Below are 24,747 nucleotides of genomic sequence, written 5' to 3'. Positions count from 1 at the left end.
ATTATGCTTTTAGTTGCTATTTTGAATAGTATTTCCCTTCCATTTATTGTCTCTTAGATTTGTCATTATATAGAAATGCTCTTTTTATAGAATTTTTTTTTTTTTTTTTTTTTTTTTTTTTTTGATTTGTAGACTGCAATCCAACTTGCTTGCGTGTGTCATGATCCCTGCTGTCATGGTCTTCTTTGAGAACAAAGGATAACCAAACACATATTAGCATGAATAGCATAATAACACAATAATATGCATATTTCTAAAATAAAATGTAAGCTCTTTGAAGATAGGGACCATCATTTTCCTTTGTATTCTCCAGTCTTTAGTCACAGGATACAGAGCAACTACGACCTGCAGCATACCTTGGTATATTGTTTCCTTCTATTCCAGCATCATAAAATTGTAAATGATATTGACTGTATTAAATATAATAAGACAGGCTATACATTACAGAATTGTTTTCAAGCATGTTCCATACTTATTGGGAGGATAGAATTTTATTTTAAAGACAGATCCAGACTAATTTTTTTTACAGCATTTTTTAATTTTTCAAAAAGCTATATTATATATCTAACTTGATCTCACAACTTACTCACCAAATTTTGTTTTATATGACTTTGTGCTTTTTTAAAAAAGTGGATTCTATCTTTAGAGATTTAAGATTTGCCATTCAGGAGAATGTTTAAAAGAATTTGGACAGAGCAGTGCAAAGTAGAATTAGAACAAAATCTTAAGCTAAGCGTTTTTAGACTTGTGGTTTCCCAAGGAACTAGTTTTGATATAGATTACAGTCATTTGGGTATGTTATATATTTATATATATATATATATATATATATATATATATATAAATTTATTTTCAAAACATGCAAAGATAGTTTTCAACATTCACTCTTGCAAAACCTTGTGTTCCAAATTTATCTCCTTCCCTTCTCCCCACCCCCTTTTAGATGGCAAGTAATCCAATATAGGATAAACATATGCAATTCGTCTATACATATTTCCACAATTATCATGCTACATAAGAAAAATCAGATCAAAAAGGAAAAAAATGAGAAGAAAACAACAAGCAAGCAAACAACCACAAAAAAGTGAAAATGCTGTGCTGTGATCCACATTCAGTCTCCGTAGTACTCCTTCTGGATTCAGATGGCTCTCTCCATCTCAAGTCCATTGGAATTAACCTGAATCACTTCATTGTTGACAACCCAAGTCCATCACAGTTGATCATCACATAATCATCTTGTTGTATAATGATCTCCTGGTTCTGCTCATTTCATTTAGTATCAGTTTGTGTAAGCTTCTCTAGGCCTTTTAAAAATCATCCTGCTGATTGTTTCCATATTCCATAACATTCATATACTAGAACTTATTCAGCCATTCCCCAACTGATGACACTTGACTATTAGAAACACAAGATAGCAGGGTAAAGAGCATTCAGTAATGAGGGAACAGGATTGTTTGGAGGTTGTGCCAGACTTAAGAGTTAAAAACCTGAGTTCAGATTCTACTTTGAATACTTTTTACTTTCTCTGAACCTAGAAAAGTCACTTTTAACTTCTGGACCTGTTTCCTTCCCTAAAAACTGATTGGGTTGAGCCTAAGCTTTAAGGACAGGAATTGACAACAGCTGTTTTCTTTGTTATAGTAAATGCTTCTTGAATGATTTAGAAAGATTGGGAGTTTTGAGAGTAAAAGCAGTTTGGGTAGATTGGTTCCTTAAGCCCAGGAAGGAATTCCAAACTAGAATAGAATTAGATTTAAAAGGATGCTGAGGGTCAAATAAACACATCCTTACTTTTCAGATGAGAAAAGCTCCTAGCTGAAACACTCAATGTGACACATAATAAGCATTTATTAAACTGTGTTCCATGCTGTAAAAATACAATAAATAATCATTTCTTATAAGGAGATTACATTCTAATTGGTTCTTTCTATCTCATCTGGAAAGACACTCAGCATCCCTTTCAGGAAAAAGACATTTATCCTATCCAGAACATATAGATAAATATTTTTTAAAAATACATATACATGTATTTATATACATACATACATACATATATATATGTATGTGTATATATATATATATATATATATATATATATATATATATATATATAAAACAATATGTTTATATGTAAGTGTGCATATGTGTATATTTTTGTCTAAAATTTTTTTTCTCTTTTATATGGCAACCCCACATGTGTACAATTCAGTCCATTCCCTTTAAAATTATTCCAAGTCAGGCCTTTTTGAAGAGAAATTTTACTAATTTTTCTCTTGGAAGACAATTTTTGTAGCCCTTGACTGAAATAAGCCTCTTTCTGATCTTTTTTTGTACTGCAAAGATTGAAAAAGATTTGAAACTTGCTCTTGGTCACCAGCGGGTAAAAGTGAGATTTGTAGATTTTAAGAACCATTTTCCTGTTTCTCTTTCTATTTTCACTGGCAAACGTTCATAAACAGGTGGTTAATAGATGCTTCCCCCATTTCATCACTGTCCATCCTTTCTTTAGCTCTATATATTTTCAGGTTTTGGTTTTTTTTTTTTTTTTTGTTTGTTTTGTTTTGTTTTGTTTTGTTTTGTTTTGTCTTGTTTTGTTTTGTTTTGCTTTTTTTCCTGCAGCTCAAAAATCACATAAAAAGATCATCTATTTCTTTTTAAGTCATTTTCTCTTATTTTCTGCTTAGCTGTCCAATAGCATTATGTATGCTCTCTGAACTTGTCCAATCCCCTGTATTCTTGAGGGTTTTCTTCTGTCTTATACCATATAATTTCTTCATCTCTTGAGCTAGTTCTTTTGATACTCATTGAATTTAGAAGTGTGGATTTTCACGAATTTCTTTTTTATTCTTTCTGTGCATCTATACAACAGGGTTCTCAATCTGGAGTTTGTTAACTTGTTTTATAAATTATTTTGATAACTATTTCAATATAATTGGGTTTCTTTTTGATTCTGCATAGTTCATGCATTTAAAATTGGGTCCTAAGGAAAAGTGGTGGTTGGGCAAGGTGGTTTTTAAATTAGCATGCTATCTCTTATCTCTATTTCAGAGTGTTTCTGGTGCTTCAGCTAGGCTGGTTTGTGTGCCCTTAGGGTGGCAATAAAGTAAGATAGTATGTGCATGGTTCCCCATTCCTGAAAAAGACTGGAGATAGAGCCTGACTTGGTCATTGTAATTAGGTTTTCTTTGTTGTTTTTTCATTTTCATTGTAATAGTATTGTTTATGTGTATGGTTTTTCTGGTTCTGTGTGCTTTCCTTTGAATCACTAAACATTTGCTCCCTTGCTTCTTTATTCATTCTTATAGCCTAGTAATTTTCCATTATTTGTGAGCTACTATTTTAGTTATTCCCTAATCACTGCATCCACTTTGTTTCCAGCTCTGCTCCAACAAAAGAACTGCTTCAAATACTGTTTTTACTGTGAATTTAATTCCATAACAAAATTAAATTTCAAAGTTACAAAATTTTGAAAGTAATTCATTATATTCTTTACATCTTGGGTAAAACTGTTGAATATACATATCAGTGTTATAAAATATAAATTAATGTCCTTTCGGTCTTTGATTTCATGTGCCCATAGGTAGGTTTTTGGGGGCAAAAAGGATGTGTGTCACAGCATAAATGAGTTTTTAGATTGGTTGGTTCAATTCATACATAGCTTCATCTATCAGGTATTAGTGTCCCCCTTTCAATGCAGGTTATGAGTGAAATATTAAAATTTCTTAGTTGATCATGACCTTTTTTTGTTTTCTCTTTAACCTTGTTTCCCCTGCCCCTTTTTTTTCTTACAGCTGATGGAGATGCCATTCTTAAAGGTCTACAATCTGTTTTTGAAGAGCAAGCAATGACAGAAACAATTCATTCTTGGGAAGAACATGGATATTTAGCAACCTATATTAACAAAAATGGCAGGTAAGTAAGATCTTTTTAAAAAATATTTTGGGCTTAAACACAGCAGAACACAAGATTGGCGCCCACGTTGGGCGCCAAAATGCTGGAACTCTGTCTTCCCAGAAATCATCTGGCGTCAGGATCACTAAAAGTCTTTATTCTTGATCTTTTACGGTTAAGGTCAGGGGCTTATGCCTAGCAACCTCACACAAACCTTCCCTCAAACGCCCAGAGAGACTGAGTCCGCTTCTGTGTCTCAATTCCTCTTCCTCCTCCTCTTCTACACACGTCACTTCCCCCTCTTTGTCCCACCAATCAAGTCAGCACAGAACAGCTGGGGAGGGTCAACCTTCAAACAAGTTAATAGAGAACAGTTCAATTGGCAATTAGTCTCATGTGCTCCATTATCCAAGTGCATTTGCTCAGTTCTAGCCCTTTACATCTCCCACTTTCTTTTGTTTTAGACCACAGGTGGTCACATCATCCCTGACTTTTCAGGGAGGTGAGAACCCCAAAAAGGAGGTGAACACGCCCCCCCTGACTTCTCAGGAGGGGAGATGAAAGCACTTAAAAGGAGATAATCACGCCCTCCCCAACATCTCAGGAAGGGAGATGAAAAGCACCAAAGAGAAGTGGGGATTTGCTAGCGGGTTTCTGGGTTGAAAGGCCTTATTAGAGACAAGTATGCACAAACCCATCAACATGGGAGGTATTACACAAGCACATAGCAATAACGCAGAGGCTATTAGTGATGAGTCTCCCCATAGTCAGTGCAGACTCGATGTGGTGTAACAAACATGAATTGTACATGCAAGTAGTGATATAACAAACAATATAAATCAACACAGTTTTGTAAAAGATTAAGTCTTAGAAGGAGGGCATGTAAATATCAGTCACACATACACCTTCCATGGGTACACGTGTCAGGGAATCCAATTATCCCCACAAGTTTTTGAAGTCCTGCAACAGTCTTATGATGTCTCAGAGAATCCAATGATTCCTGAGGAATTTTTGATGTCCATGGGTCAAACGCCATAACTGCCAGGTTCTTTCAGTGGTGGACATAGTCAGCAACGGAACCACCGGATGTTTCTTGGGTCTTCTCCTTCATTTCAAGGGTCTGCTCTGTCTCTCTCTGATGGACAAGGTGAATACAGCTCGTTGGCACCCATCTGATTCCTTCTCCAGCTGTGGAGATACAAGCAAACCCTCTCCCCCAAGCAGTTAACCTATCTGGTCACTTCCATTCACCACTTTCTGGGTCTCTCCACATCACCTGGCGATTATCTGAAGAGAGTGGAACTGCCCACACTGCCCTTCCAGTGGGTTATAAAACCTGTCTGCTGGAGCCAGGGCATCTTTGTCAAAAATTAAAAATTAATGGTATAGAGAACTAAATTTAGAAGTTCTCTAGGGTTACCCGTGGCTCCCCCTTTCTTTTGTTTTTGGAGGAGTGTCTTAATGTCTCTGTTTCTTCTCTCTACTATTGCCTGCCCTTGAGGATTAAAGGGTATGCCCGTGGTATGTAATCATAAATTCCTTTTTTTTAGAAGAAAAGTTTTTAGAGAAAAGAATAAATTCTACACATAACTTGCTTGTGCTTTTTTAAAGTGTTCTCTAGGTATTTAAGAGTTTCAATGGTCTCTCCTTTTGGGGCAGCAGTCACCATTGTTGGCCACCTTATCTCTTCCTCTAAAAATTGACAGGAAAAAACCCCACTGAAACACAGAAGTATGATCAAGCCAAATTAACATAATGGCCATGTCCAAAAATTTTTCTTTTCTTTTCTTTTTTTAAATTTTCCCAAATACCTGCAAATATAGTTTTCAACATTTACATTTGCAAAATCTTTGTTCCAAATTTTTCTTCTCCCCTTCTTCCCCAAGACAGCAAGCAGTCCAATATACCTTAAAACAGCACATTTTTTCCCCAAAAGACATAAAATAATATAATGTATTTTTTTATAGTTTTCAACATTTACATTTGCAAAATCTTTGTTCCAAATTTTTCTTCTCCCCTTCTTCCCCAAGACAGCAAGCAGTCCAATATACCTTAAAACAGCACATTTTTTTCCCAAAAGACATAAAATAATATAATGTATTTTTTTTTTTTTCAATCAGAGAAGAAACCCTGCAGTGTTTGAGACTGGGCCAGTTAGACTCCAAGGTTCACAAGAAAGGAAAGATGTTCTTAAATTTTGTTTTCCTCTCTGATGTGGGCTTTGATTTCTACCCACCTCAATTGATCTGATAGATCTGTTTCCTTTTTTTTCTTCCTCTTAACATATATTCTTCATGCTTTTGCCAGACTACCTTGTTTGATGCATTTTAAAAAATCTCTAACAGAAATGCAAATTAAGACAACTCTGCGATACCACTACACACCTGTCAGATTGGCTAAGATGATAGGAACAAATAATGATGAATGTTGGAGGGGATATGGGAAAACTGGGACACTGATGCATTGTTGGTGGAGTTGTGAAAGAATCCAGCCATTCTGGAGAGCAATCTGGAACTATGCCCAAAAAGTTATCAAAATGTGCATACCCTTTGATCCAGCAGTGTCACTACTGAGCTTATATCCCAAGGAAGTACTAAAGAAGGGAAAGGGACCCGTATGTGCCAAATGTTTGTGGCAGCTCTATTGTAGTGGCTAGAAATTGGAAACTACGTGGATCTCCATCAATTGGAGAATGGTTGGGTAAATTATGGTATATGAAGGTTATGGAATATTATTGCTCTGTAAGAAATGACCAGCAGGAGGAATACAGAGAGGCTTGGGGAGACTTACATCAACTGATGCTGAGTGAAACGAGCAGAACCAGGAGATCGCTATACACTTCAACAACAATGCTGTATGATGATCACTTCTGATGGATGTGGCCACCAATAGAGCAGTAATGAACTGAACCAGCTACATCCAGCGAAAGAACTCTGGGAGACGACTATGAACCACTACACAGAATTCCCAATCCCTCTATTTTTGTCTGCCTGCATTTTGATTTCCCTCACAGGTTAATTGTACACTATTTCAAAGTCTGATTCTTTTTGTACAGCAAAACAACTGTTTGGACATGTATACATATATTGTATTTAACTTATACGTTAACATACTTAACATGTATTGGTCAACCTGCCATCTAGGGGAGAGGGTGGGGAGAAGGAGGGGAAAAGTTGGAACAAAAGGTTTTGCAGTTGTCAATGCTGAAAAATTACCCATGCATATATCTGGTAAATAAAAAGCTGTAATAAAAAATAAAATTTAAATTAAAATGAAATAAATTAAAATAAATTTTTTAAATTTTTAAAGAAAAATAATTACAAAAACAAAAAAACCAAAAATCTCTCTAACTTATGAGAGGTAGCAAGGTATAGTGAGTGGGATTTGTCTTCCTAGACTTGTTTTGTGTGAGTTTGAGCAAGACATTTAATGGCTCTGGGTTTCAGTTTCTTGAAGGACTTTTTTTTCCCCGAATCTATGATCTGAGAATTATTTTTTTTTTGCTTCTTGAGAAAAATTCATTCTCCCTTGCTTGGCAGTCAAGGCTTTTCACAGGCTGGCACCAGTCTCCCATTCCAACCATATCATGCCACTCCCTTTTGTACATACTCTAGCCAAACTCAGACTTTTTTTCCTTGGAACATTACCCTGTGCTCTCTCTGCTTCCCCTTGCTGAGACTGTGACTAAAATGTCTAACCTTTTTTGAGGTGTTTCTACATTCAAATTCAATTCAAATATTATGTGATCCTTGAAGCCTTCCCTGATTTTTCAAAGAAAACTATTAATTTGGTACTTCTACAAGTCATGAAGAAGAAATTGAAGATGCACAAAAGGAAGTGAATGATTGCTGGGAATAGTGGAAGAAGAAATATGAAGAAAATGTACTGTTGAAATCAGTTTTATTGAAGGAAAGATTAGAAAGATTTTGCATTAGTAAAAAAGAATCTTCTTCTCCCTTTATCTCAAGTATCAGATATTCTAGATATTCTACCACCAGCCAATGAGTCATCCCTTTTGGGAGAAGAAAAAAAATCAGCAAATCAGCAAAACTAACTAATACTTAACTGATCCCAACCTTTTGCCTATGATCTTCCTGTCCTGGGCAGACAATGTGTAGGGAAATACATTTCTTAAACTCAAGCTCATTAGTTGTTATTACATATAATATTTGCTTATATATATATATATATTTTTTTTTGTTTGTTTATATTGTCAAGAGTTATTGAGTTTCATCCCAGGGGCTGTTTTTGCTTTCCTGTTACCAACCCTTTGTGAGGCAGAGGCCTTAAATGTGCCCTCCAAATCTTTTAAGTACTCCTAAATTACTACTACACATTCCTAACTTTTCCTTCTATAACTTTCTTACCTGAAATGGATAGTTAAAGCTTTTTTTTTTAAAACTTTTTCTTTTTTTAATAATAACTTTTTATTTCTCAAAATACATGCAAAATATACCATTCTTGAAAAACCTTGTTCGGTATTTTTCTTCTTTGCTCACCTCTCCTCTCTCCTAGATAGCAAGTGCAATTCTTCTAAATATATTTCCACATTTATCATGCTACACAAGAAAAATCATATCAAAAAGAAAAAAAATGAGAAAAAAAACAATCAAAACAACAAAAAAAAGGTGAATATACTTTATGATCCACATTCAATCCCCATAGTCTTGTCTCTGGATGCAGATGGCTCTCTTCATCACAAGTGTATTGAAATTGGCCTGAATCAATCACCTCATTGTTGAAAAGAGCCAAGTATGTAACAGTTGATCATCACATAATCTTGTTGCTGTGTACAATGTTCTTTTGGTTCTACTTAGATAGTTAAACCCTTGAAAATTTAAATGTAATGTGTCTTGTCTGTCCATTACAATTTTCAGTGTTTTTCCCCACCATTGGTCTTCCTGTACATACCAAAAATGATAATCTTGTCTTAAGTCTTAAATATGACAAGATTATAATTTTTGGTAAGACTTAAAAGTACTCATAGAAGAGCCCCACCTCTATCTTAGCCATCCTTTAAGAGAAATTTAAATTAGATTTCTTATTTTAAGGAAAAGATTAGCTTAGAGAACACTTAAATTGATAGCATTTGGATAGGAAAAATTTTTTAAAAAGCAAAAAAGTCCATTTCACAGAAATTGCAAACTTTCTACTTTATGCCATTCTTAAATACCAAACATTAAAATCTGAAATTTTTCTCTTAGTTTCGCCAGTCTGAGAATTTACCCACATGGATTAGTGTTGATGGACGTACAAAGTTACAACAATGATTTGAAAGGAAGAGAAGAAATTGACAATGTAGGTATTTCTTGCTTTTTATCCAAATATAACCCTAACCCTAACCCTAAATGCCCTCAATTTTTTGCCCTTTTTTTTTTTTTTTTTCCCTTTCCCCATTTTCTAGCTCCCATGTTAAAATTTATTTTCTATTCATCTGTAGTTTACTGAAAATTGTTTTCTGGCAGTGGTGATTTAGGACATAGACAGATTGTTCTTCCACCCTCCCTCCCCTCTGTAAAATTTATTTTTTAATATTTTGTTTTTGGTCTTTGATTTTTGAGAACACAGAAGGAAAGTTAAAAATCTGAATATTCTTTCCCTTTAATCTTCCTCTCTCTCCTCAAACACTGACTGGAGTTATCTGAAGTTTAATCTGTTTCTGGAGAGAACTGGGTTGGGTTGGGCATGGTGCTGAATTGACTCAGGATTCTAGTCTTTGAATAGTCATAATCCCTTTCTGAATTTTTAACTTAGATTTCTGTCAACAAGCCTAGGTATTTGGACTTTTTTTTTTTTTTTGGTTGGAGGGGGAAATCTGTCCTAATTCAGATTTCATATAAGCTCAGATAAGTCTATTGTCATGCTGTGGAAATAAAAGCTATTTTGATAGCTTTTTACCAGTTGACAACATATCAAGCTGCCTGTATAATAAGTTCCTTTTTTCTTTTTTGTAGCTATTAAACAAATTAGAAGAAAGAATGAAAGAACTCTGTGAGGGCAGTATTGGAAGGTTAAAACGGTGAGTCTTAAGTCTGTTTGAGTATTGTTTTATCCTTTTTTGTATTATATCCAGACATGATCTACCCAAGGTGTAGAAAGAAACTCAAGCTCAAGTAGACAGGAAATGTTAGATGATGCTATGAGGTCCTGGTTTTATCATCAGGCAAGTTCTAGAGCTTAGTTTTTAGTTTTGACCTTCTTTTTGGATGTTACCAGGAATTTATGTTTAAGTGTTTACTATATAGCAGGCACTGCCTGTAGGAATACAAAAAAGAAGGAAAAACCAGTTTATATTGTAATTGGATTAAATAGAAGTCTCAGTAAAAAAAAAAAGGTTTTACCTTAAAGTAGCATTCAATCTCTCTGAGGTCTGTGTTTTATATATCATATAGATAATTTTATTTATTAAAGCAACATATGTAACTCAGAATTCTTGGAACATTGTAGGTGCTTAATGTTTGTTGACTTGATTTTTAATTTCTTAAGGCCAGGAGTTATGAAGCATTGACTATGTAATCAGAGGATCTAGATTTCTACTATTGACTCTTGTTATAGCTTTATGATTGAGTTTCTAATCTGCAAGTGCTGCTATCAAGGCATTGATGGATTTTTCAATTAGAGACTCAAGGGTTTCTGTTTTAATTATTTATAAAGAGATTTTCTCTGACTTTGTATATATTAAAAAAAAATTTTTCTCTTCCCAAAGTAATTAACTTTTAAAAAATAGCTTTTTATTTTCAAAATATATACAAAGATAATTTTCAGCTTTCACTCTTGTAAACCTTGTGTTCCGAATTTTTCTCCCTTTCCTCACTCCCTCCCTTAGACAGCAAGTAATTCAATATATTAAACATGCACAATTCTTCTTTACATATTTCCATATTTATTGTGCTGCATAAGAAAATCAGATCAATAAGGAAAAAAAAATGAGAAAGAAAATAAAAAGCAAGCAAACAACAAAAAAGGTGAAAATACTATGTTGTGATCCCCATTCAGTTCCCATAGTCCTATTTTTTGATGCAAATCACAAGTTCTGATTGGAATTGGCCTGAAATCGCCTTGATATTGAAAACAGAGCCAAGTCCATCAGTTGATCATCACATAATCTTGTTGCTATGTACAATGTTCTCCTCGTTCTGCTCATTTCACTCAGCATCAGTTGATGTAAGTCTCTCCAGGTCTCTCTGAAATCATCCTGTTGATCATTTCTCAAAGAACAATAATATGCCATAACATTCATATACTGCAACTTATTCAGCCATTCTCCAACTAATGGGTATCTATTCTAGTTCCATGTCATTAAGAAAAGGGCTGCCACAAACATTTTTGCACATGTGGGTCCCTTTCCCTCCTTTAAGATCTCTTAGGGATACAAGTCCAGTAGAAACACTGTTGAATCAAAGGGTATGCACAGTTGAGCATAGTTCCATGTTATTATCCAGTATGGTTGGATCAGCTCACAAGTCCATCAACCATATATTAGTCTCCTGGTTTTCCCACACTCCTCTAATATTTATCATTTTTTTCCTGTCATCTTAGTCAATCTGAGAGATGCATATTGGTACCTCAGAGGGGTCTTATTGCATTTCAGGTCTTTAGCCAATAGTGATTTAGAGCATTTTTTCATATGACTAGAAATGGCTTTAGTTTGTCTGAAAATTGTTCATATCTTTTGGAGATATTATCAATTGGAGAATGGCTTGTATTCTTTTAGATTTGAATTGAGATTTTGTTTAGATTCTCTGTGTATTTTAGAAATGAGGCTTTTATCAAAACCCTTGGATTTTTTACCCAGTTTTCTGTTCCCTTTATAATCTTGTTTACATTAGTTTTGTTAGTACAAAAACTATCCATTTTAATTTGTATATAATAATCATTTAACTTAATAGTATCCTAAGCATTTCATAATATACTTCAGTTCTTTTTTGGCTATAAATTTCTTCCTTCTCTACAGATCTGAGAGGTAGACTAATCTTTGTACTTCTCATTTGCTTATAGCATCACTTTTTATGTCTACATCATGAATCCATTTTGACCTTATCTAGATAAACAGGTTCGGTGTTGGTCAGTGCCTTAGTTTCTGTCATACTATTTTTCACAGCAATTTTTGTCAAAAGTTCTTGTTTTATTGAGTTCTTATCTCAGAAGCTGGGGTCTTTGGGTTTATCAAATACTAGATTACTATAGTCATTGGCTATTGTGTCTACACAAAATGATTTATTTGGTAAGTCAGGCCATTTTAAAAAAAGAAAGAATACTTCAGAGCCTTGTTCATTTGTCAAAAACTATCTTATTCTTTCCTAAAGCTAAGAGGCAGAATTAGAAATCCAAATCATAATTATACAAGTTAGAAATGTGAGTTGTTCATAAGAATTAACATGTCTTTTAAAATAAAGCTTGAAAAGAAATAGAAAAAATTGGGGTGTTTTAGAGGAGTGCTTGGAGAAAATGGGTTAGAAATACATTTGCTTTTGAAGGGAGATTTTTAAACATTCTCAAACTTCTATTCAATGAGAAAGCTAGAAAGTTATTGATTTTAAATTAAGTTTTGTTATTTTAAAAATAACAAGTAAGGAGCAGTAACAAAATTTTTACTACTTTATGACCAGGATACCATATCTTTACTTGGCTTAATTTTCTATCTTTTCCAGTGACCTTCCTTTCCAAATAACTAAATGTTCAATTAACAGCCTGAGTTTATTTCTTGACCACTTTTCTAGCCTCTAGATCCTTTTATCAAAACAAGAAATCAGAACCTAATAAAACCTATCTTTACTTTTAGCCCTTCTTTGTGGCTTTTTCCCCTTCTAAAATTTTCCATATATTCTAAAAGATTTTCATTTTTCTCCCTTGTATTTTTAGGATTAATTGATAGTCTGTGAAGATCGCTTTGGAAAGCTTATACTCTTAAATGCAAAAACAAATCCTGATGTCCCTCAATAGGTGCTAATAGGAAATAATAGATTTCACAAAGTCCTTGACATCTGACTAACTACTGAACTATGTCTTCCATCTTTTGAATTATCAGAAAGTTAAATGCTACCACCTAGGTGGAGCAATGGAAAGTCAAGACTTATACAATATTCAGGAAGAGTTCAAATTTTGCCTTACATATTTACTCACTTTGTGACCCTGGACAATCAGCAATTATTAAGGTCCTAATGTTTGCCAGGCACTGTGACAAACACTTTACAGTTATTAGCTTCATTGGTCCACACACAGCCTTCAAAGGTAGAAGTTATTCTTGTTATATAGTTGAAACTGAGGGAGGTAGAAATTCTGTAGCATCCTTAGACAGGCAGGTAGGTGATGCAGTACATCACGGGCCTGGAGTCAGGAAGGCTAACTCAAACTTTCTGAGTTCAAATTTCAGACATTTACTAGCTGTGACCTTGGGCAAGTCACGATGCTGCCTGCCTCAGTTTCCTCATTTTTAAAAATGAGATAGAAATGGTAAAGCATTCCAGTATCTGATGAGAAAATCCTAAATGGTGTAATAAGTCACATGATTCAACAACAGCAACAATACTTGCCCAGTGTCACACAGTGAGTAAAATATCTGAGGTTATAGTCTTCCTTCCTCTAGGCTTGGTGCTTTTAAGTTCTTAAGTTTAGAGTCAATCAGTTTTTCTAATTCTAATAGTATTTGTGGCATTTAGAATTTTAGGTTTTAGCTGTTACTCATCATTTTAATATCTGAATCCCAAAATTTTGATTTTTGATCATGTTAAACATATTAATGTCTAAATTACTTGAGCATGTGTACTGCTCCAATTTTTACCCATAAACATCTTAACATATGTAGTATTTATGGGCAGTCATGGCCAAATTTCTAGTGTGAACTTCCTTGAATTTTTAAATAAGCTCCTCAGATGACATGTAATTCCGGGTAGCTTACTTCATTCTCTTTTGAATTTAATTTATTTTTTACTATAAACTGAGAGAAGTAGACTAGATGGCTTCCTGGGATTCCTTCCAGCCCTATATCTATCATTATATGACTTAAGGGCCATATTGAAGATCTTTTTAGCTTGAATGGGATATACTAGAGCATGTGTTCCATTGATAAAATTTTTTGAGGATTTGGTGTCATCCGCCTAAATCTATGATTCTAGGACTGTAGTGAAGTATTGGAGCAGATAGCTTTTATAGAAAGATGCTCCACATAAAGTGCAGTTTCTGTACCAAAAAAAATTTTTTTGTAAACATTGCTTTTGTCATGTATTTTCGAGAATAAGTTCTGTCTGTCCCTCTGGGAATTAATTTTTATGTGTGTGTGTGTGTATGTGTGTTTACTCCTAGTCATTATCTCATAATCATTAGATTTAGTTGTGGCCATTTGCTATTTGGAGTCTCTTGACCATTTCCTGGTTGTAGAAAGGGATGATGGAACAAACATGACTTATAAACAGAAACTGAAGGATTATATTTGTTTCTTCAGATTACCAGCTCTTGTACGAGGCGGCAAGATCGATAAGTATTGGCCTACGGCTGACGGACGCCTGGTGGAATATGACATAGATGAAGTTGTGTATGATGAAGATTCACCTTATCAGAACATTAAAATTCTGCATTCAAAGCAGTTTGGAAATATCCTTATCCTCAGTGGGGATGTCAGTAAGTAATTTCCCCCTCAATCAAAACTCGCAGAAATGGTCCCTTCATGTTCAGAATGATACTATTGTGACAAGACTTTTCATGTATTTAACTAAAATATTTTAGTATTTTAGAACGGAAGCCTTTTAATCTTCTTTTTATCAGTCCTGCCCAGGACCACACAGCTAGGAAGTGTCTGAGACCAAATTTGAACTCAAGTTCTCATGACTTCAGGGCTGGTGCTCTACTGCTGCCCCCTACATTTACTTTCTACATTTGATTTATTACATTAATCTCTCAACAATTTGCCCTTTTTATATATATTGACACTCTTATTATAAGAGAATAACAAAAAAAAAATAAGTAGGCAAAATCAATCAGTAATGTTGGCTACAATATACAGAATGTATAACTACCACCTTTTGCCAAAAAGTCAGTTTGTTCCATTGTCAGTAATCTGTTTTTAATCTATTTTGTCTTGTCTCATTTATCTTGATGTTATTTATTTTCTTAGTTCATAAAAGATTTCCTGTTTTTCTGGTCAGTCCTCATTTATTGTTCTTTTGTAGCATGATAGTAGAGTAACAGCTAGCATTTCTGTCATGCTTTCATGTTTTCAAACACGGACATATTTTTTTAAAAATAATATTTACTTTTAACTAAATGAAATGATGAATAAATAAGAGGGAGCTGAATTAATGGTTTTGCATCTGGAACTCTTCTGATAGCAAAGTCCCTGTACTGTCAAAATAGTTCAGTAGCAGAATTTTTTTTATTAATTGAAATGACTTGAAAGAAGTGTATTATATCTGATTGACTAAGAACCACAGGCCTCTTTATTTCACTTGGCAGCAGAATTCTCTCGTGTGTCTTATTTTCGCCTTTGATTGTCTTACTTTCTTATTTACATTATTTTTCACTCCTTAGTACAAACTAAGTGCTTATGAATACTAATATCGTTATACCTCCACATGTCATTGGCCTGATTGTACTTGAATCATCATTGCTAAACTGCAGAGATGAACTTTCCTCTCTGGACAATCTACAGAATGAATTGATATTTTTAGAAATAATTATTAAGGGAAAATAAAGTCTTGGGGATTACAGTGATAGGAAAGCAAATGAAATAGTTTTGCTTTTATAGATTCCAAGGCTTGTATAAAACATTCAGTGTAGGTAAGCTGTAACTGAATTTTGATAAGATCAAAGTGCCTAACCATCTTTCTGTTTGTATTTTCTGATTCCTAGATTTGGCAGAGAGTGACTTGGCATATACACAGGCCATAATGGGCAGTGGGAAAGAAGATTATACTGACAAAGAAGTGCTGATTCTGGGCGGTGGAGATGGGGGTATATTATATGAAATAGTCAAGTTGAAACCAAAGATGGTCACTATGGTAGAGATATCCTTTTTAAATGAGTCAAGTTATAGTGCCTTTATTTTTTCTTAACCTTATGTCTCTATGCATTTTCCTTTTGACTAAGGCAGGAGTTTTTAACCTATGTTCTAACAACTTGGGAAAAAAAAATTTTTTAAAATTATTTCAGTATAATTTGTTTCTTTGCAAATCACTATATTATGCATTTAAAAACATTAATTTGAACAGTCATTTGGCTTTACCAGAATGCCAAATATATGATGTGTTTCCATGAAACATAAAACTTTAATAAAGACATCTTAACATTGTAGTTTAATTCTATTAGCCTTTTTTTTCTTTTCCTTTGTTTTTTGTTGTTGCAGTAACCAACAAGTAGGCTATCTCCCTGTCTCTCAAATTGTCAAGAATAATCTACCCAAGGGCAGCAAACATGAACAGTCTTTGGCAGGATGCCTCTTTGTCTCCTGTAATCATTGTAATGGCCTGCCAGAGCCCATAGGGAATTTACAGGAAGAAATCTTTGTTCTTTTGAATGTCCTTGGTGCAAAATAAAAAGCTTTGTCTCTCTTGGCAGCTAATTTTCCTCTTCTTTTTCTTCCCTCCCAAATAATCTTTTTCTGGAAGGAAAAATAAGGTTTTTGAAATATATCTGGATCATGATACTAAAACTTGTGCTTTATAAGAACTTTATCTTAAAATTTCTTTCAAATGTTTCACTATTTAAAAATCAATCAAAAAGAAGAAAAAAAAAAAACCAGAAGACTTTTCATGCTCCTTAACAAGTTCCAAACATTGACCAAATGGTGATTGACGGGTGTAAGAAATATATGCGTAAAACATGTGGAGATGTCTTAGACAATCTTAAAGGAGAATGCTATCAGGTAATCCTTTTGCTGTTCACTTTAATTGTTAAAAGTAATGTTTGTTATTGATTAGTTATCTTTTAGTCATGTTCATGTTTTGTGACCCCATTTGAAGGTTTTTTTGGCTAAAATACTAGAGTGATGGGTGGCCATTTCCTTCTTCATCTCACTTTTCAGAAGAAGAAACTGAGACAAACAGGATTAAGTGCCTTGGTCAGGGTCATACAGCTAGTAAGAGTCAAACCCTATTTGCACTCAGGAGGACACATCTTCCATTCTTTCCATGTAGCTTTCTGAAGCTGTATTAGGGTTGTTTATATTTGTGATGTTGATTTGACTGCTAAGGCCGCAAATGTTTTATAACTGCCCATTAAGTAGTGTATAATATTATTGGTAAAAATAAATTATAGACATGCCCAGGAAAGCTATACAAATATTAGTGTTTCTTCAAATTGGTACTTGATAAATGAGAAATAAGATACTACTACTTTCTGGACACTGAAGAGTCTTTAAAAAAAAAAAAAGTTATTAACAATCAATGCAGGCAATAGTGACTAGTAAGCAATAAGTGTCAACTGTATACACTGCACTGTGGTAGGCACTGGAGGAGGTATAAAATTAAGTCATTTGTATGACTTTTGTCCACATGGAGAAAGTACTATAAAAATTGCTGTGCCATCAGTAAACATACTTACTGTAGTACTTACGTAGTGAGGAAGCAAAAATGGAAAAAGTAACATTCCAAACAAAATTGTGTTAGAGAAGACAGCACATACATAAAAATATACAAGTCCAGGATAGTTTGACCAACATAGAATGTTGTTAGATTTCATATATTACTTTGTGCTCTTTCTGTTCTACAAAGTAGAGATTATAAACCCACCCACCCTTGCCTCTATTACACAATAAATTGTTTAGGGGCTGGAGGTATTTCTAACTTTTCTTTGTATCTTTCCTTAATGCCTATTAAATATTACTAATCAATAACTGTTGAATGGAATGAGTATTCAATAAACTACAAACCTTAAATACAGAGTGCTTAAAATGTTAGCCTCGTGTTTTATATACATTTGGCAAGACCCTGTCATAGTAAACAGTGAGATTATTTAATTACAGTACAAAGCTCTGTTAGGCACAGAATGAAGGGTGAGACTTGTATTGCTCAGAACAGGTCAGGAGCTGGGAAGTCCATGATCAGACTTTGCCCTGCATCAAACTATTTTAGACATACCAAAAATTGCACAACTCCAACCTGAGATTCTTGGTTGGACCCAAGAGAAAACAAGACTAAAAGCATTAGGTCAGATACATTACTTCAGTAGTATGCAGAGCCTAGTCCAGTGCAAAGTCCAAAGGAGGACTTAAGTGGAGGAATCCCACTGTAAAGAGTTGCTATACTGTTAGTGTAACAACAGTTTGAAAAAAACATTGACAGGCAAAGCCCCAAAGATAAATAGCTTGGACACAAGTTCAGCTAGAATTCCTAGAAGAAATATGTGTTTTAAATGATTTTCACAAGTGAAATAAATGCACTAGAAAAAAAATGAATTGGCAAAAAATAAAAAAAAAAACTTAGAATGAACAATTTAACATGAGGTATAAAACTTTATTCAGGCACCAGACTTGTTGAAAAATAGAATGGATCTCATGATGTTGCTGCAAAATAATAACAGGAAACATTAAAAAACAATAAAAGTAAAAATAATCATGGAAAATGTGAGGCATTTTATCAAAAACAGCTGACAGAAAGTAGGTCAAGGAGAAATGATTTAAGAACCATTGGATTGGGTAGCACAGTAGATAGAGCATCAGCTTTGAAGTCAGGAGAACCTGAGTTCAAATCTGGGCTCTTAACACCTAACAAATCTGACACATCCTACCTGTGTTACTCTGGGCTAGTCACTTAGCTCTAATTGCCTCAGAAAAAAAATCATTGGACGCTCTGAAAAATTATAAAAGAGCCCAGAAATCATAAAACTAACCTTTCCAGATATTTGAACCAGAGGATCAAGGGCAGGATGAAAATAGAATCTGCCAATCACTTCCTAAAAGAAACCCCCAAAAGAAAAGTCTCAGTTAAATTATAGCAATAATTCATACACACCCCTTTTTCCCCCAGTCAAAAATCCAGAAAGACTGTCAAACTCACTCAAGATCTAGCCATTATTTTAAAGTGGACAGAGCTTGGAATATGATATTTCAATGGAAAAGTAATAAAGGGCACAAAAAATGTAACTTTAATAGATGGATTTTATGAAAAGATAAAGAGCTTAAGTAAATCACAATTTTGAAATATAAACATAGAAAAACTGGCTAAAAAGGATTGCTTACATAATAACCTTTATAGTATTAGGGTTTTTAAATCTGAATTAAAAAGTCCTGTCTTCTGAATTTTCCCAGTCTTCCTTTAGTGCTTTTTCTCTTAGATGATCTCCAGTTATGTAGTTTGGAAGGGAATGAAGACTATATATATAGATAGAGATTTCAATTTTCAGGAAGTATTTTCCAATTGATAATTCATCAGAGGAAGAATTACAAGCCAAATATAGGCACCTTAAAAAGTTCCAAATCACTAAGAATAAAAGGAATGAAAATTAAAACCACTTTGATGTTGTACTTCAAACCCATCATTGTCAAAAGTGGATCAAAAAATAAATACTGTAGTACCATAAGAATGATGGAGGGAATGATTTCAGAGAGAACATTTGTTAGAATTGAGGCAGAATGAAATGAGCAGAACCAGAACAATTTGTGGAGTAACAATGTTTTAAAGACGGCTTTGGGAGATGACCTCTGAACAACCACCAACCATGCTTCCATTAGAGCCGGAATGAAGCATGCTTTCCAACTTCTGACAGAGAAACACAGGATTCAAAATGCAAGTTGAGACATTTTTTTGAACATAACGAATGTGAAATTTGATTTATTTGGCCCTACCTGTTGAAATTTGTGTTCCATTTAATCATAGCTAGCTATTCTGACAAAAGTAAGGATTCAATCTGTTGTTTTTGCATAAGACTTTTGATAAGGAGTTAAAATACATTTCTATTAATTAAATAATTAAAATTAAAAGTAAATTACAGAATAGTAAAGATAAATAATAGACTGTGAAGATAATTAAATTGTATATTAAAGGCAGTGTGTAATAAGAAATTGCTTAATACTTAGGAAAAAGTAAAAGGAATAAGGAATGAATTTTATTTCATTGGTTTAAGAAATTCAGGAGAGAAAATCCCTTCTACCAATATAGTTAAGCATTTTTATAATCTTTATAATTGGGAAATTTTTCTTCCAGTTTTTTTTTTTTTTTTTAACATTTTTAATGTAAAATTATAAGATATTTTTACATTCATTTTGTACAGAAAATCTCAAAAACAAAACTAGAAAGAGAAATTCTTAATTTTTCAATCTGTATTCAAACAATATCAATTCTTCCTTTGGAGGTAGATAGTATCCTTAATTTTTAGTCCTTTGGATTATCTTGAATCATTGTATTGCTGAGAATAGTCACTCATTATTTTTCATATTCAGTGAACAATATGTTGTTTTATGTTTTCCTTCTGACACAGCCTATCCCAATATACCCTCCCTTTTATTAGTTTTCCTTTCCTCTTTAACTTTTTTATAGGACAAGATAGACTTTTTTTTTTATTGTAGCCTTTTATTTACAAGATATGCATGGGTAATTTTTCAACATTGACAATTGCAAAACCTCTTATTTCAATTTTTTCCCTCCTTACCCCCCATCCCTTCCCCCAGATGGCAGCTAGACCAATACATGTTAAATATGTTAAAGTATAAATTAAATACAATATATGTATACATGTCCATACAGTTGTTTTGTTGTACAAAAAGAATCGGACTTTGAAATAGTGTATAATTAGCCTGTGAAGGAAATCCAAAATTCAGGTGGACAAAAATAGAGGGATTGGGAATTTTATGTAGAGGTTCATAGTCATCTCCCAGAGTTCTTTCACCGGGTGTAGCTGGTTCAGTTCATTACTGCTTTATTGGAGCTGATTTAGTATCTCATTGTTGAACATGGCCACGTCCATCAGAACTGATCATCATATAGTATTGTTGTTGAAGTATACAACGATCTCCTGGTCCTGCTCATTTCACTCAGCATCAGTTCATGTAAATCTCTCCAGGCCTTTCTGAAATCATCCTGCTGGTCATTTCTTACAGAACAATAATATTCCATAACATTCATATACCACAATTTATTCAGCCATTCTCCAATTGATGGGCATCCACGTAGTTTCCAGTTTCTAGCTACTATAAAAAGAGCTGCCACAAACATTCTTGCACATACAGGTCCCTTTCCCTTTTAAAAATCTCTTTGGGATATTTCTAATTGTGTTAAATATTATCTTGCCATATAGAAATACAAAGTTTAACTTTATTGAATGTTTTCCCTTGTTTCTTTTTTCCCTTTTCCTGTTTTTTCCCTTGATTCTTGGTATTTGGAGGTCAGATTTTTTTTATTCAGCTTAAATATCTATTTGTCCCCCTCCCTCAGAAAGATTACATTCATTTTTGCTCTGTAGGTGATTCTTGGTTATAATCCCAATTCCTTTGTCTTCTGGTATGCTCCAAGCCCTCTGGTTCTTTTAACATGGAATCTGCCAAACTTATATGTGATAACAATATTTAAATTGTTTCTTTTCATGAGCTCTGGGATTTGACTGTGATGTTCCTGGGAGTTTTCATTTGGGCATCTTTTTCACTTAGTGACTGGATTCTTTCAATTTCTGTTTTAACCTCTGGTTCTAATATATCAGGATAGTTTGAAAGATATTGTCCTGCCTTTTTTTTTTTTTTTACATCTACCATGGTTTTCAAGTAAAATTGCTATCCTTCATAGACTGCTTACTTGCTTAGCCTAGGGGACTGCTGCCTTACAGGAAGTGTAGGGCTTTGCTGGTAGACCTGAATGCCCTAGGCCTTGCTGCAGGCCTCCTGTTGTGAGGCTGGCCGCTCCTGCTTTTAGACCTTGCCCCTTCTCATTCCAATAATACAGACTTTTCCTGCAACTAGGTCAATTCTGAGGTAGTTCTCTAGTTTGGAGGGGGATTTTGGGAGGAGTTTCATTCTGCCTTCATGATACCAGAAGTCAATCTAAAGTCTTAAGCTTTAGGTGAGAGGTATCAGAACTTGATAAACTGCTTGGGCTAAAAGATTAAAATAGCTAACAAGACAAATAAAACTTAGAGAATATTAATATGTGGTCAGTAAATATATATATATATATATATAGGAATTCTAATGTAAATTTGTTTTCCACCAAATTTAGTCATGTCTGCCCCTTCCATGACTCTATTTGGGTTTTCCTGGCAAAAAAAGATATTAGACTGGCTTGCCATTTCTTTCTCTAGCTCATTTTACAGATGAGGAAACCGAGGCAGAGAGTTAAATGACTTGCCCAGGATCACATGGCTAGTATGTGTCAAAAGTAAGGAGTTAGTGTCCCTCATATTAGTCTAGAGCACTTATAGGGTAATTTCCTTATAGCCAGTATTAATAGAAGCATTTCTAGAAAAGAGTGGTGAAAAATACTGGAAGCAGAACAGGTAAAATAATTTGGGATAGGGCATTTTCTTTTTCCCTTTTTCTTTTTCCCATTTAGTATGACCCACAATCTCTTAGATTATAAAACATTATCTGGATGCTTACCATGACTGTTCAATAACACAGCACTTGGTAAACTAAAGGATCTTAATGCCTTATTCAAAACAAATCCTTGATCTAAGTATATTCCTACTTTACAGATAAGAAAACACTTCAAACTGAAATATTTATGGTCACATGAGTGCTTCAAATCCATAGAATTTTGTTGGATACTTCCTATAACAATATAGCTCTCTGATTTCTCTCTCTCCCCTTCCCCCACTCTTTTTAAACATCTGGGGAAACTGTCTATCATAGTTAATTTACTCTGCAGCCAAGCAGATGGTGAGCCTCTCTGAACTTAGTTCAGCTGGCTCTTAGGCAAATATTGTCTGTTGTTGGGTCCACATCCTCTTGCTGGCACTGGAAATCAAGTCCTCCTAATCCATCCAGTCAATGTCATATTTGTTTTTGATTCAGCATTGTGGCAATACAGAAGTGTTTGCTTACCCAAAGGTTTTTTTTTTTTAATCTTTTACAGGTTCTTATAGAAGACTGTATTCCAGTATTGAAGAGGTATGCCAAAGAAGGGAGAATGTTTGATTATGTGATTAATGATCTGACAGCTGTTCCAATCTCCACATCTCCAGAAGAAGGTGAATTCCACTGATTTTTTTTTTTATTTTTTTTTTGTTGTTGTTGTTGCTAAAAGTCTTTCTATATTTTATGACTATATTCTGTGACATTTTGTAGTTCGTCAATACTGTTTGGAGAAATGTGCTATTTTTATTAAAATAAGCATAATATCATACCAGTTTCAATGATCTGATGTAGAGATCAATCAATGATGTAGAGAGGACTATGGGAACAGAGGGTAGATCACAACATTGTTGTTTGCTTGAATTTTATTTTCTTTCTCATTTTTCTTCCTTTTATGATCAGATTTTTCTTGTGCAATATCATAATTGTGTAAATAGATATACATACATTGGATTTTCAACATTTATTAATTTTTTTTTTTTTACCTTTTTTAACATATATTGGATTACTTACCATGTAGGGGAGGGGAGAAAAGGAACGGGAGGAGAAATTTGGAACACAAGGTTTTGGAAGGATTGGTGTTGAAAAATTATTCATGCATATGTTTTGAAAATAAAAAAAACTTTAATAATAAAACAATAAAAATAGGCATAATATACAACCACTGAAAAATTAAAGTAGCTGAGAAGGTTGTAGTTGGTCTCTTAGGGCAAATAAATTCTAATTTTGCTAATTCTTACATAAAAATGAGCTTTGTTATAAAACTTTGTTAATTATATCTAACGTTTTTGGATAGAATAGTGAAATCGTCTAAGAGTTATTGGCTGATTCTGTTCAACTTGGTATTTGAATTGTACTTGTTAAAATTCTCCATTTAGGCATATTAAGCTGTTCTTTTGGCAAAAATGCTTTGTTTTTGTATAAACAACTTATTGGAATCTTTGCTAGAATTTTATTCTGGCCTAAAGATTCTAGGTGAAATAATCATTTTTGGGTGTGTTTCTTTTCAGTATTTTTCTAATGTGTATGTGTTTAAGTCAGCCTAAGGTATTTAAATAGCTTTGTTCAGTAATTTTCATAAATATTAACAGGAAATAAAGCTCATTTAAGTTGTCTAGTACAAAATACAACTAACACAGGGAAAATCCAAAAGATAAATTTCTTTTAAAAGTATGGTTTCTTCAAATGTTTGTTGCTAAAATAATTTGGAGTTCGGAGGAACCTTAGAGATAATCTAGACCAACTACCTCATATTATACCTGAGGATAGTGAGCCCCAGTGACCGTGTCCCCAGCCCAAGGACATATAATTATCAAGTAGCAAAGCTAGAACTTAAATTCAGACTTGTTTATCCAAATCCAATGACCTTGATATTGCATTGATTTCATCAGGCCGTAGAATAGTGTAATACTTACTCATATAGTAAATTCAGCATAGCATGATGAGTAGTTGGCAAAACCAGCCTCTTAAATGACTTTATCACTACAAATATCTCAAGCCAAGCATTCTAGATAGAGAATTGTACAGAGAGTGTGAGATAACCTTTAGGAAATTGCACCACTTTGCCCATACCAAAGATCCAAAGATCCATCTTTTATATATTAGCATTTCCTCCATAGTTCTTTGTGGCTACAAATTGGGAAGCATCCCCATTTCAATGGAAGCAGCCCAAAGACTAATGGAAGGAGTTTATATTCTTGGTGTAAATTTGCTATAGTATAGGGATCAGCAAATCACAGCTTGTTGCCTAATTTTGTATGAAAAGCTTTATTGCAAATCATTTTTAGCTAGTGTAAGCCACACAAAAGCAAGTGGTGGGGCTAGTTTGCAGAATCTTGCTGTAATATATTGCCAGCCATGACCTGCAT

General features: G+C 33.9%; 1 protein-coding gene across 1 annotated transcript in view; it reads left to right on the top strand.

The window, feature by feature from the left end:
* The window catches only part of SMS (spermine synthase), a 70,536-nt gene that overhangs the window by 25,486 nt on the left and 20,303 nt on the right, over nucleotides 1–24,747 (top strand). The window contains exons 2-8 of the mRNA XM_074300931.1: nucleotides 3,792–3,912; nucleotides 9,096–9,189; nucleotides 9,846–9,910; nucleotides 14,333–14,508; nucleotides 15,736–15,890; nucleotides 16,658–16,747; nucleotides 22,881–22,995. Of these exons, the coding sequence (XP_074157032.1) occupies nucleotides 3,792–3,912; nucleotides 9,096–9,189; nucleotides 9,846–9,910; nucleotides 14,333–14,508; nucleotides 15,736–15,890; nucleotides 16,658–16,747; nucleotides 22,881–22,995 (816 nt within the window). The remainder of the gene's footprint in view (nucleotides 1–3,791; nucleotides 3,913–9,095; nucleotides 9,190–9,845; nucleotides 9,911–14,332; nucleotides 14,509–15,735; nucleotides 15,891–16,657; nucleotides 16,748–22,880; nucleotides 22,996–24,747) is intronic.

The sequence above is a fragment of the Sminthopsis crassicaudata genome, chromosome 3 (assembly GCF_048593235.1).
Source record: "Sminthopsis crassicaudata isolate SCR6 chromosome 3, ASM4859323v1, whole genome shotgun sequence".
Taxonomy (NCBI): domain Eukaryota; kingdom Metazoa; phylum Chordata; class Mammalia; order Dasyuromorphia; family Dasyuridae; genus Sminthopsis; species Sminthopsis crassicaudata.
The sequence above is the reverse complement of the archived record's forward strand: the minus strand, read 5'-3'. Positions and strand labels throughout refer to the sequence as shown.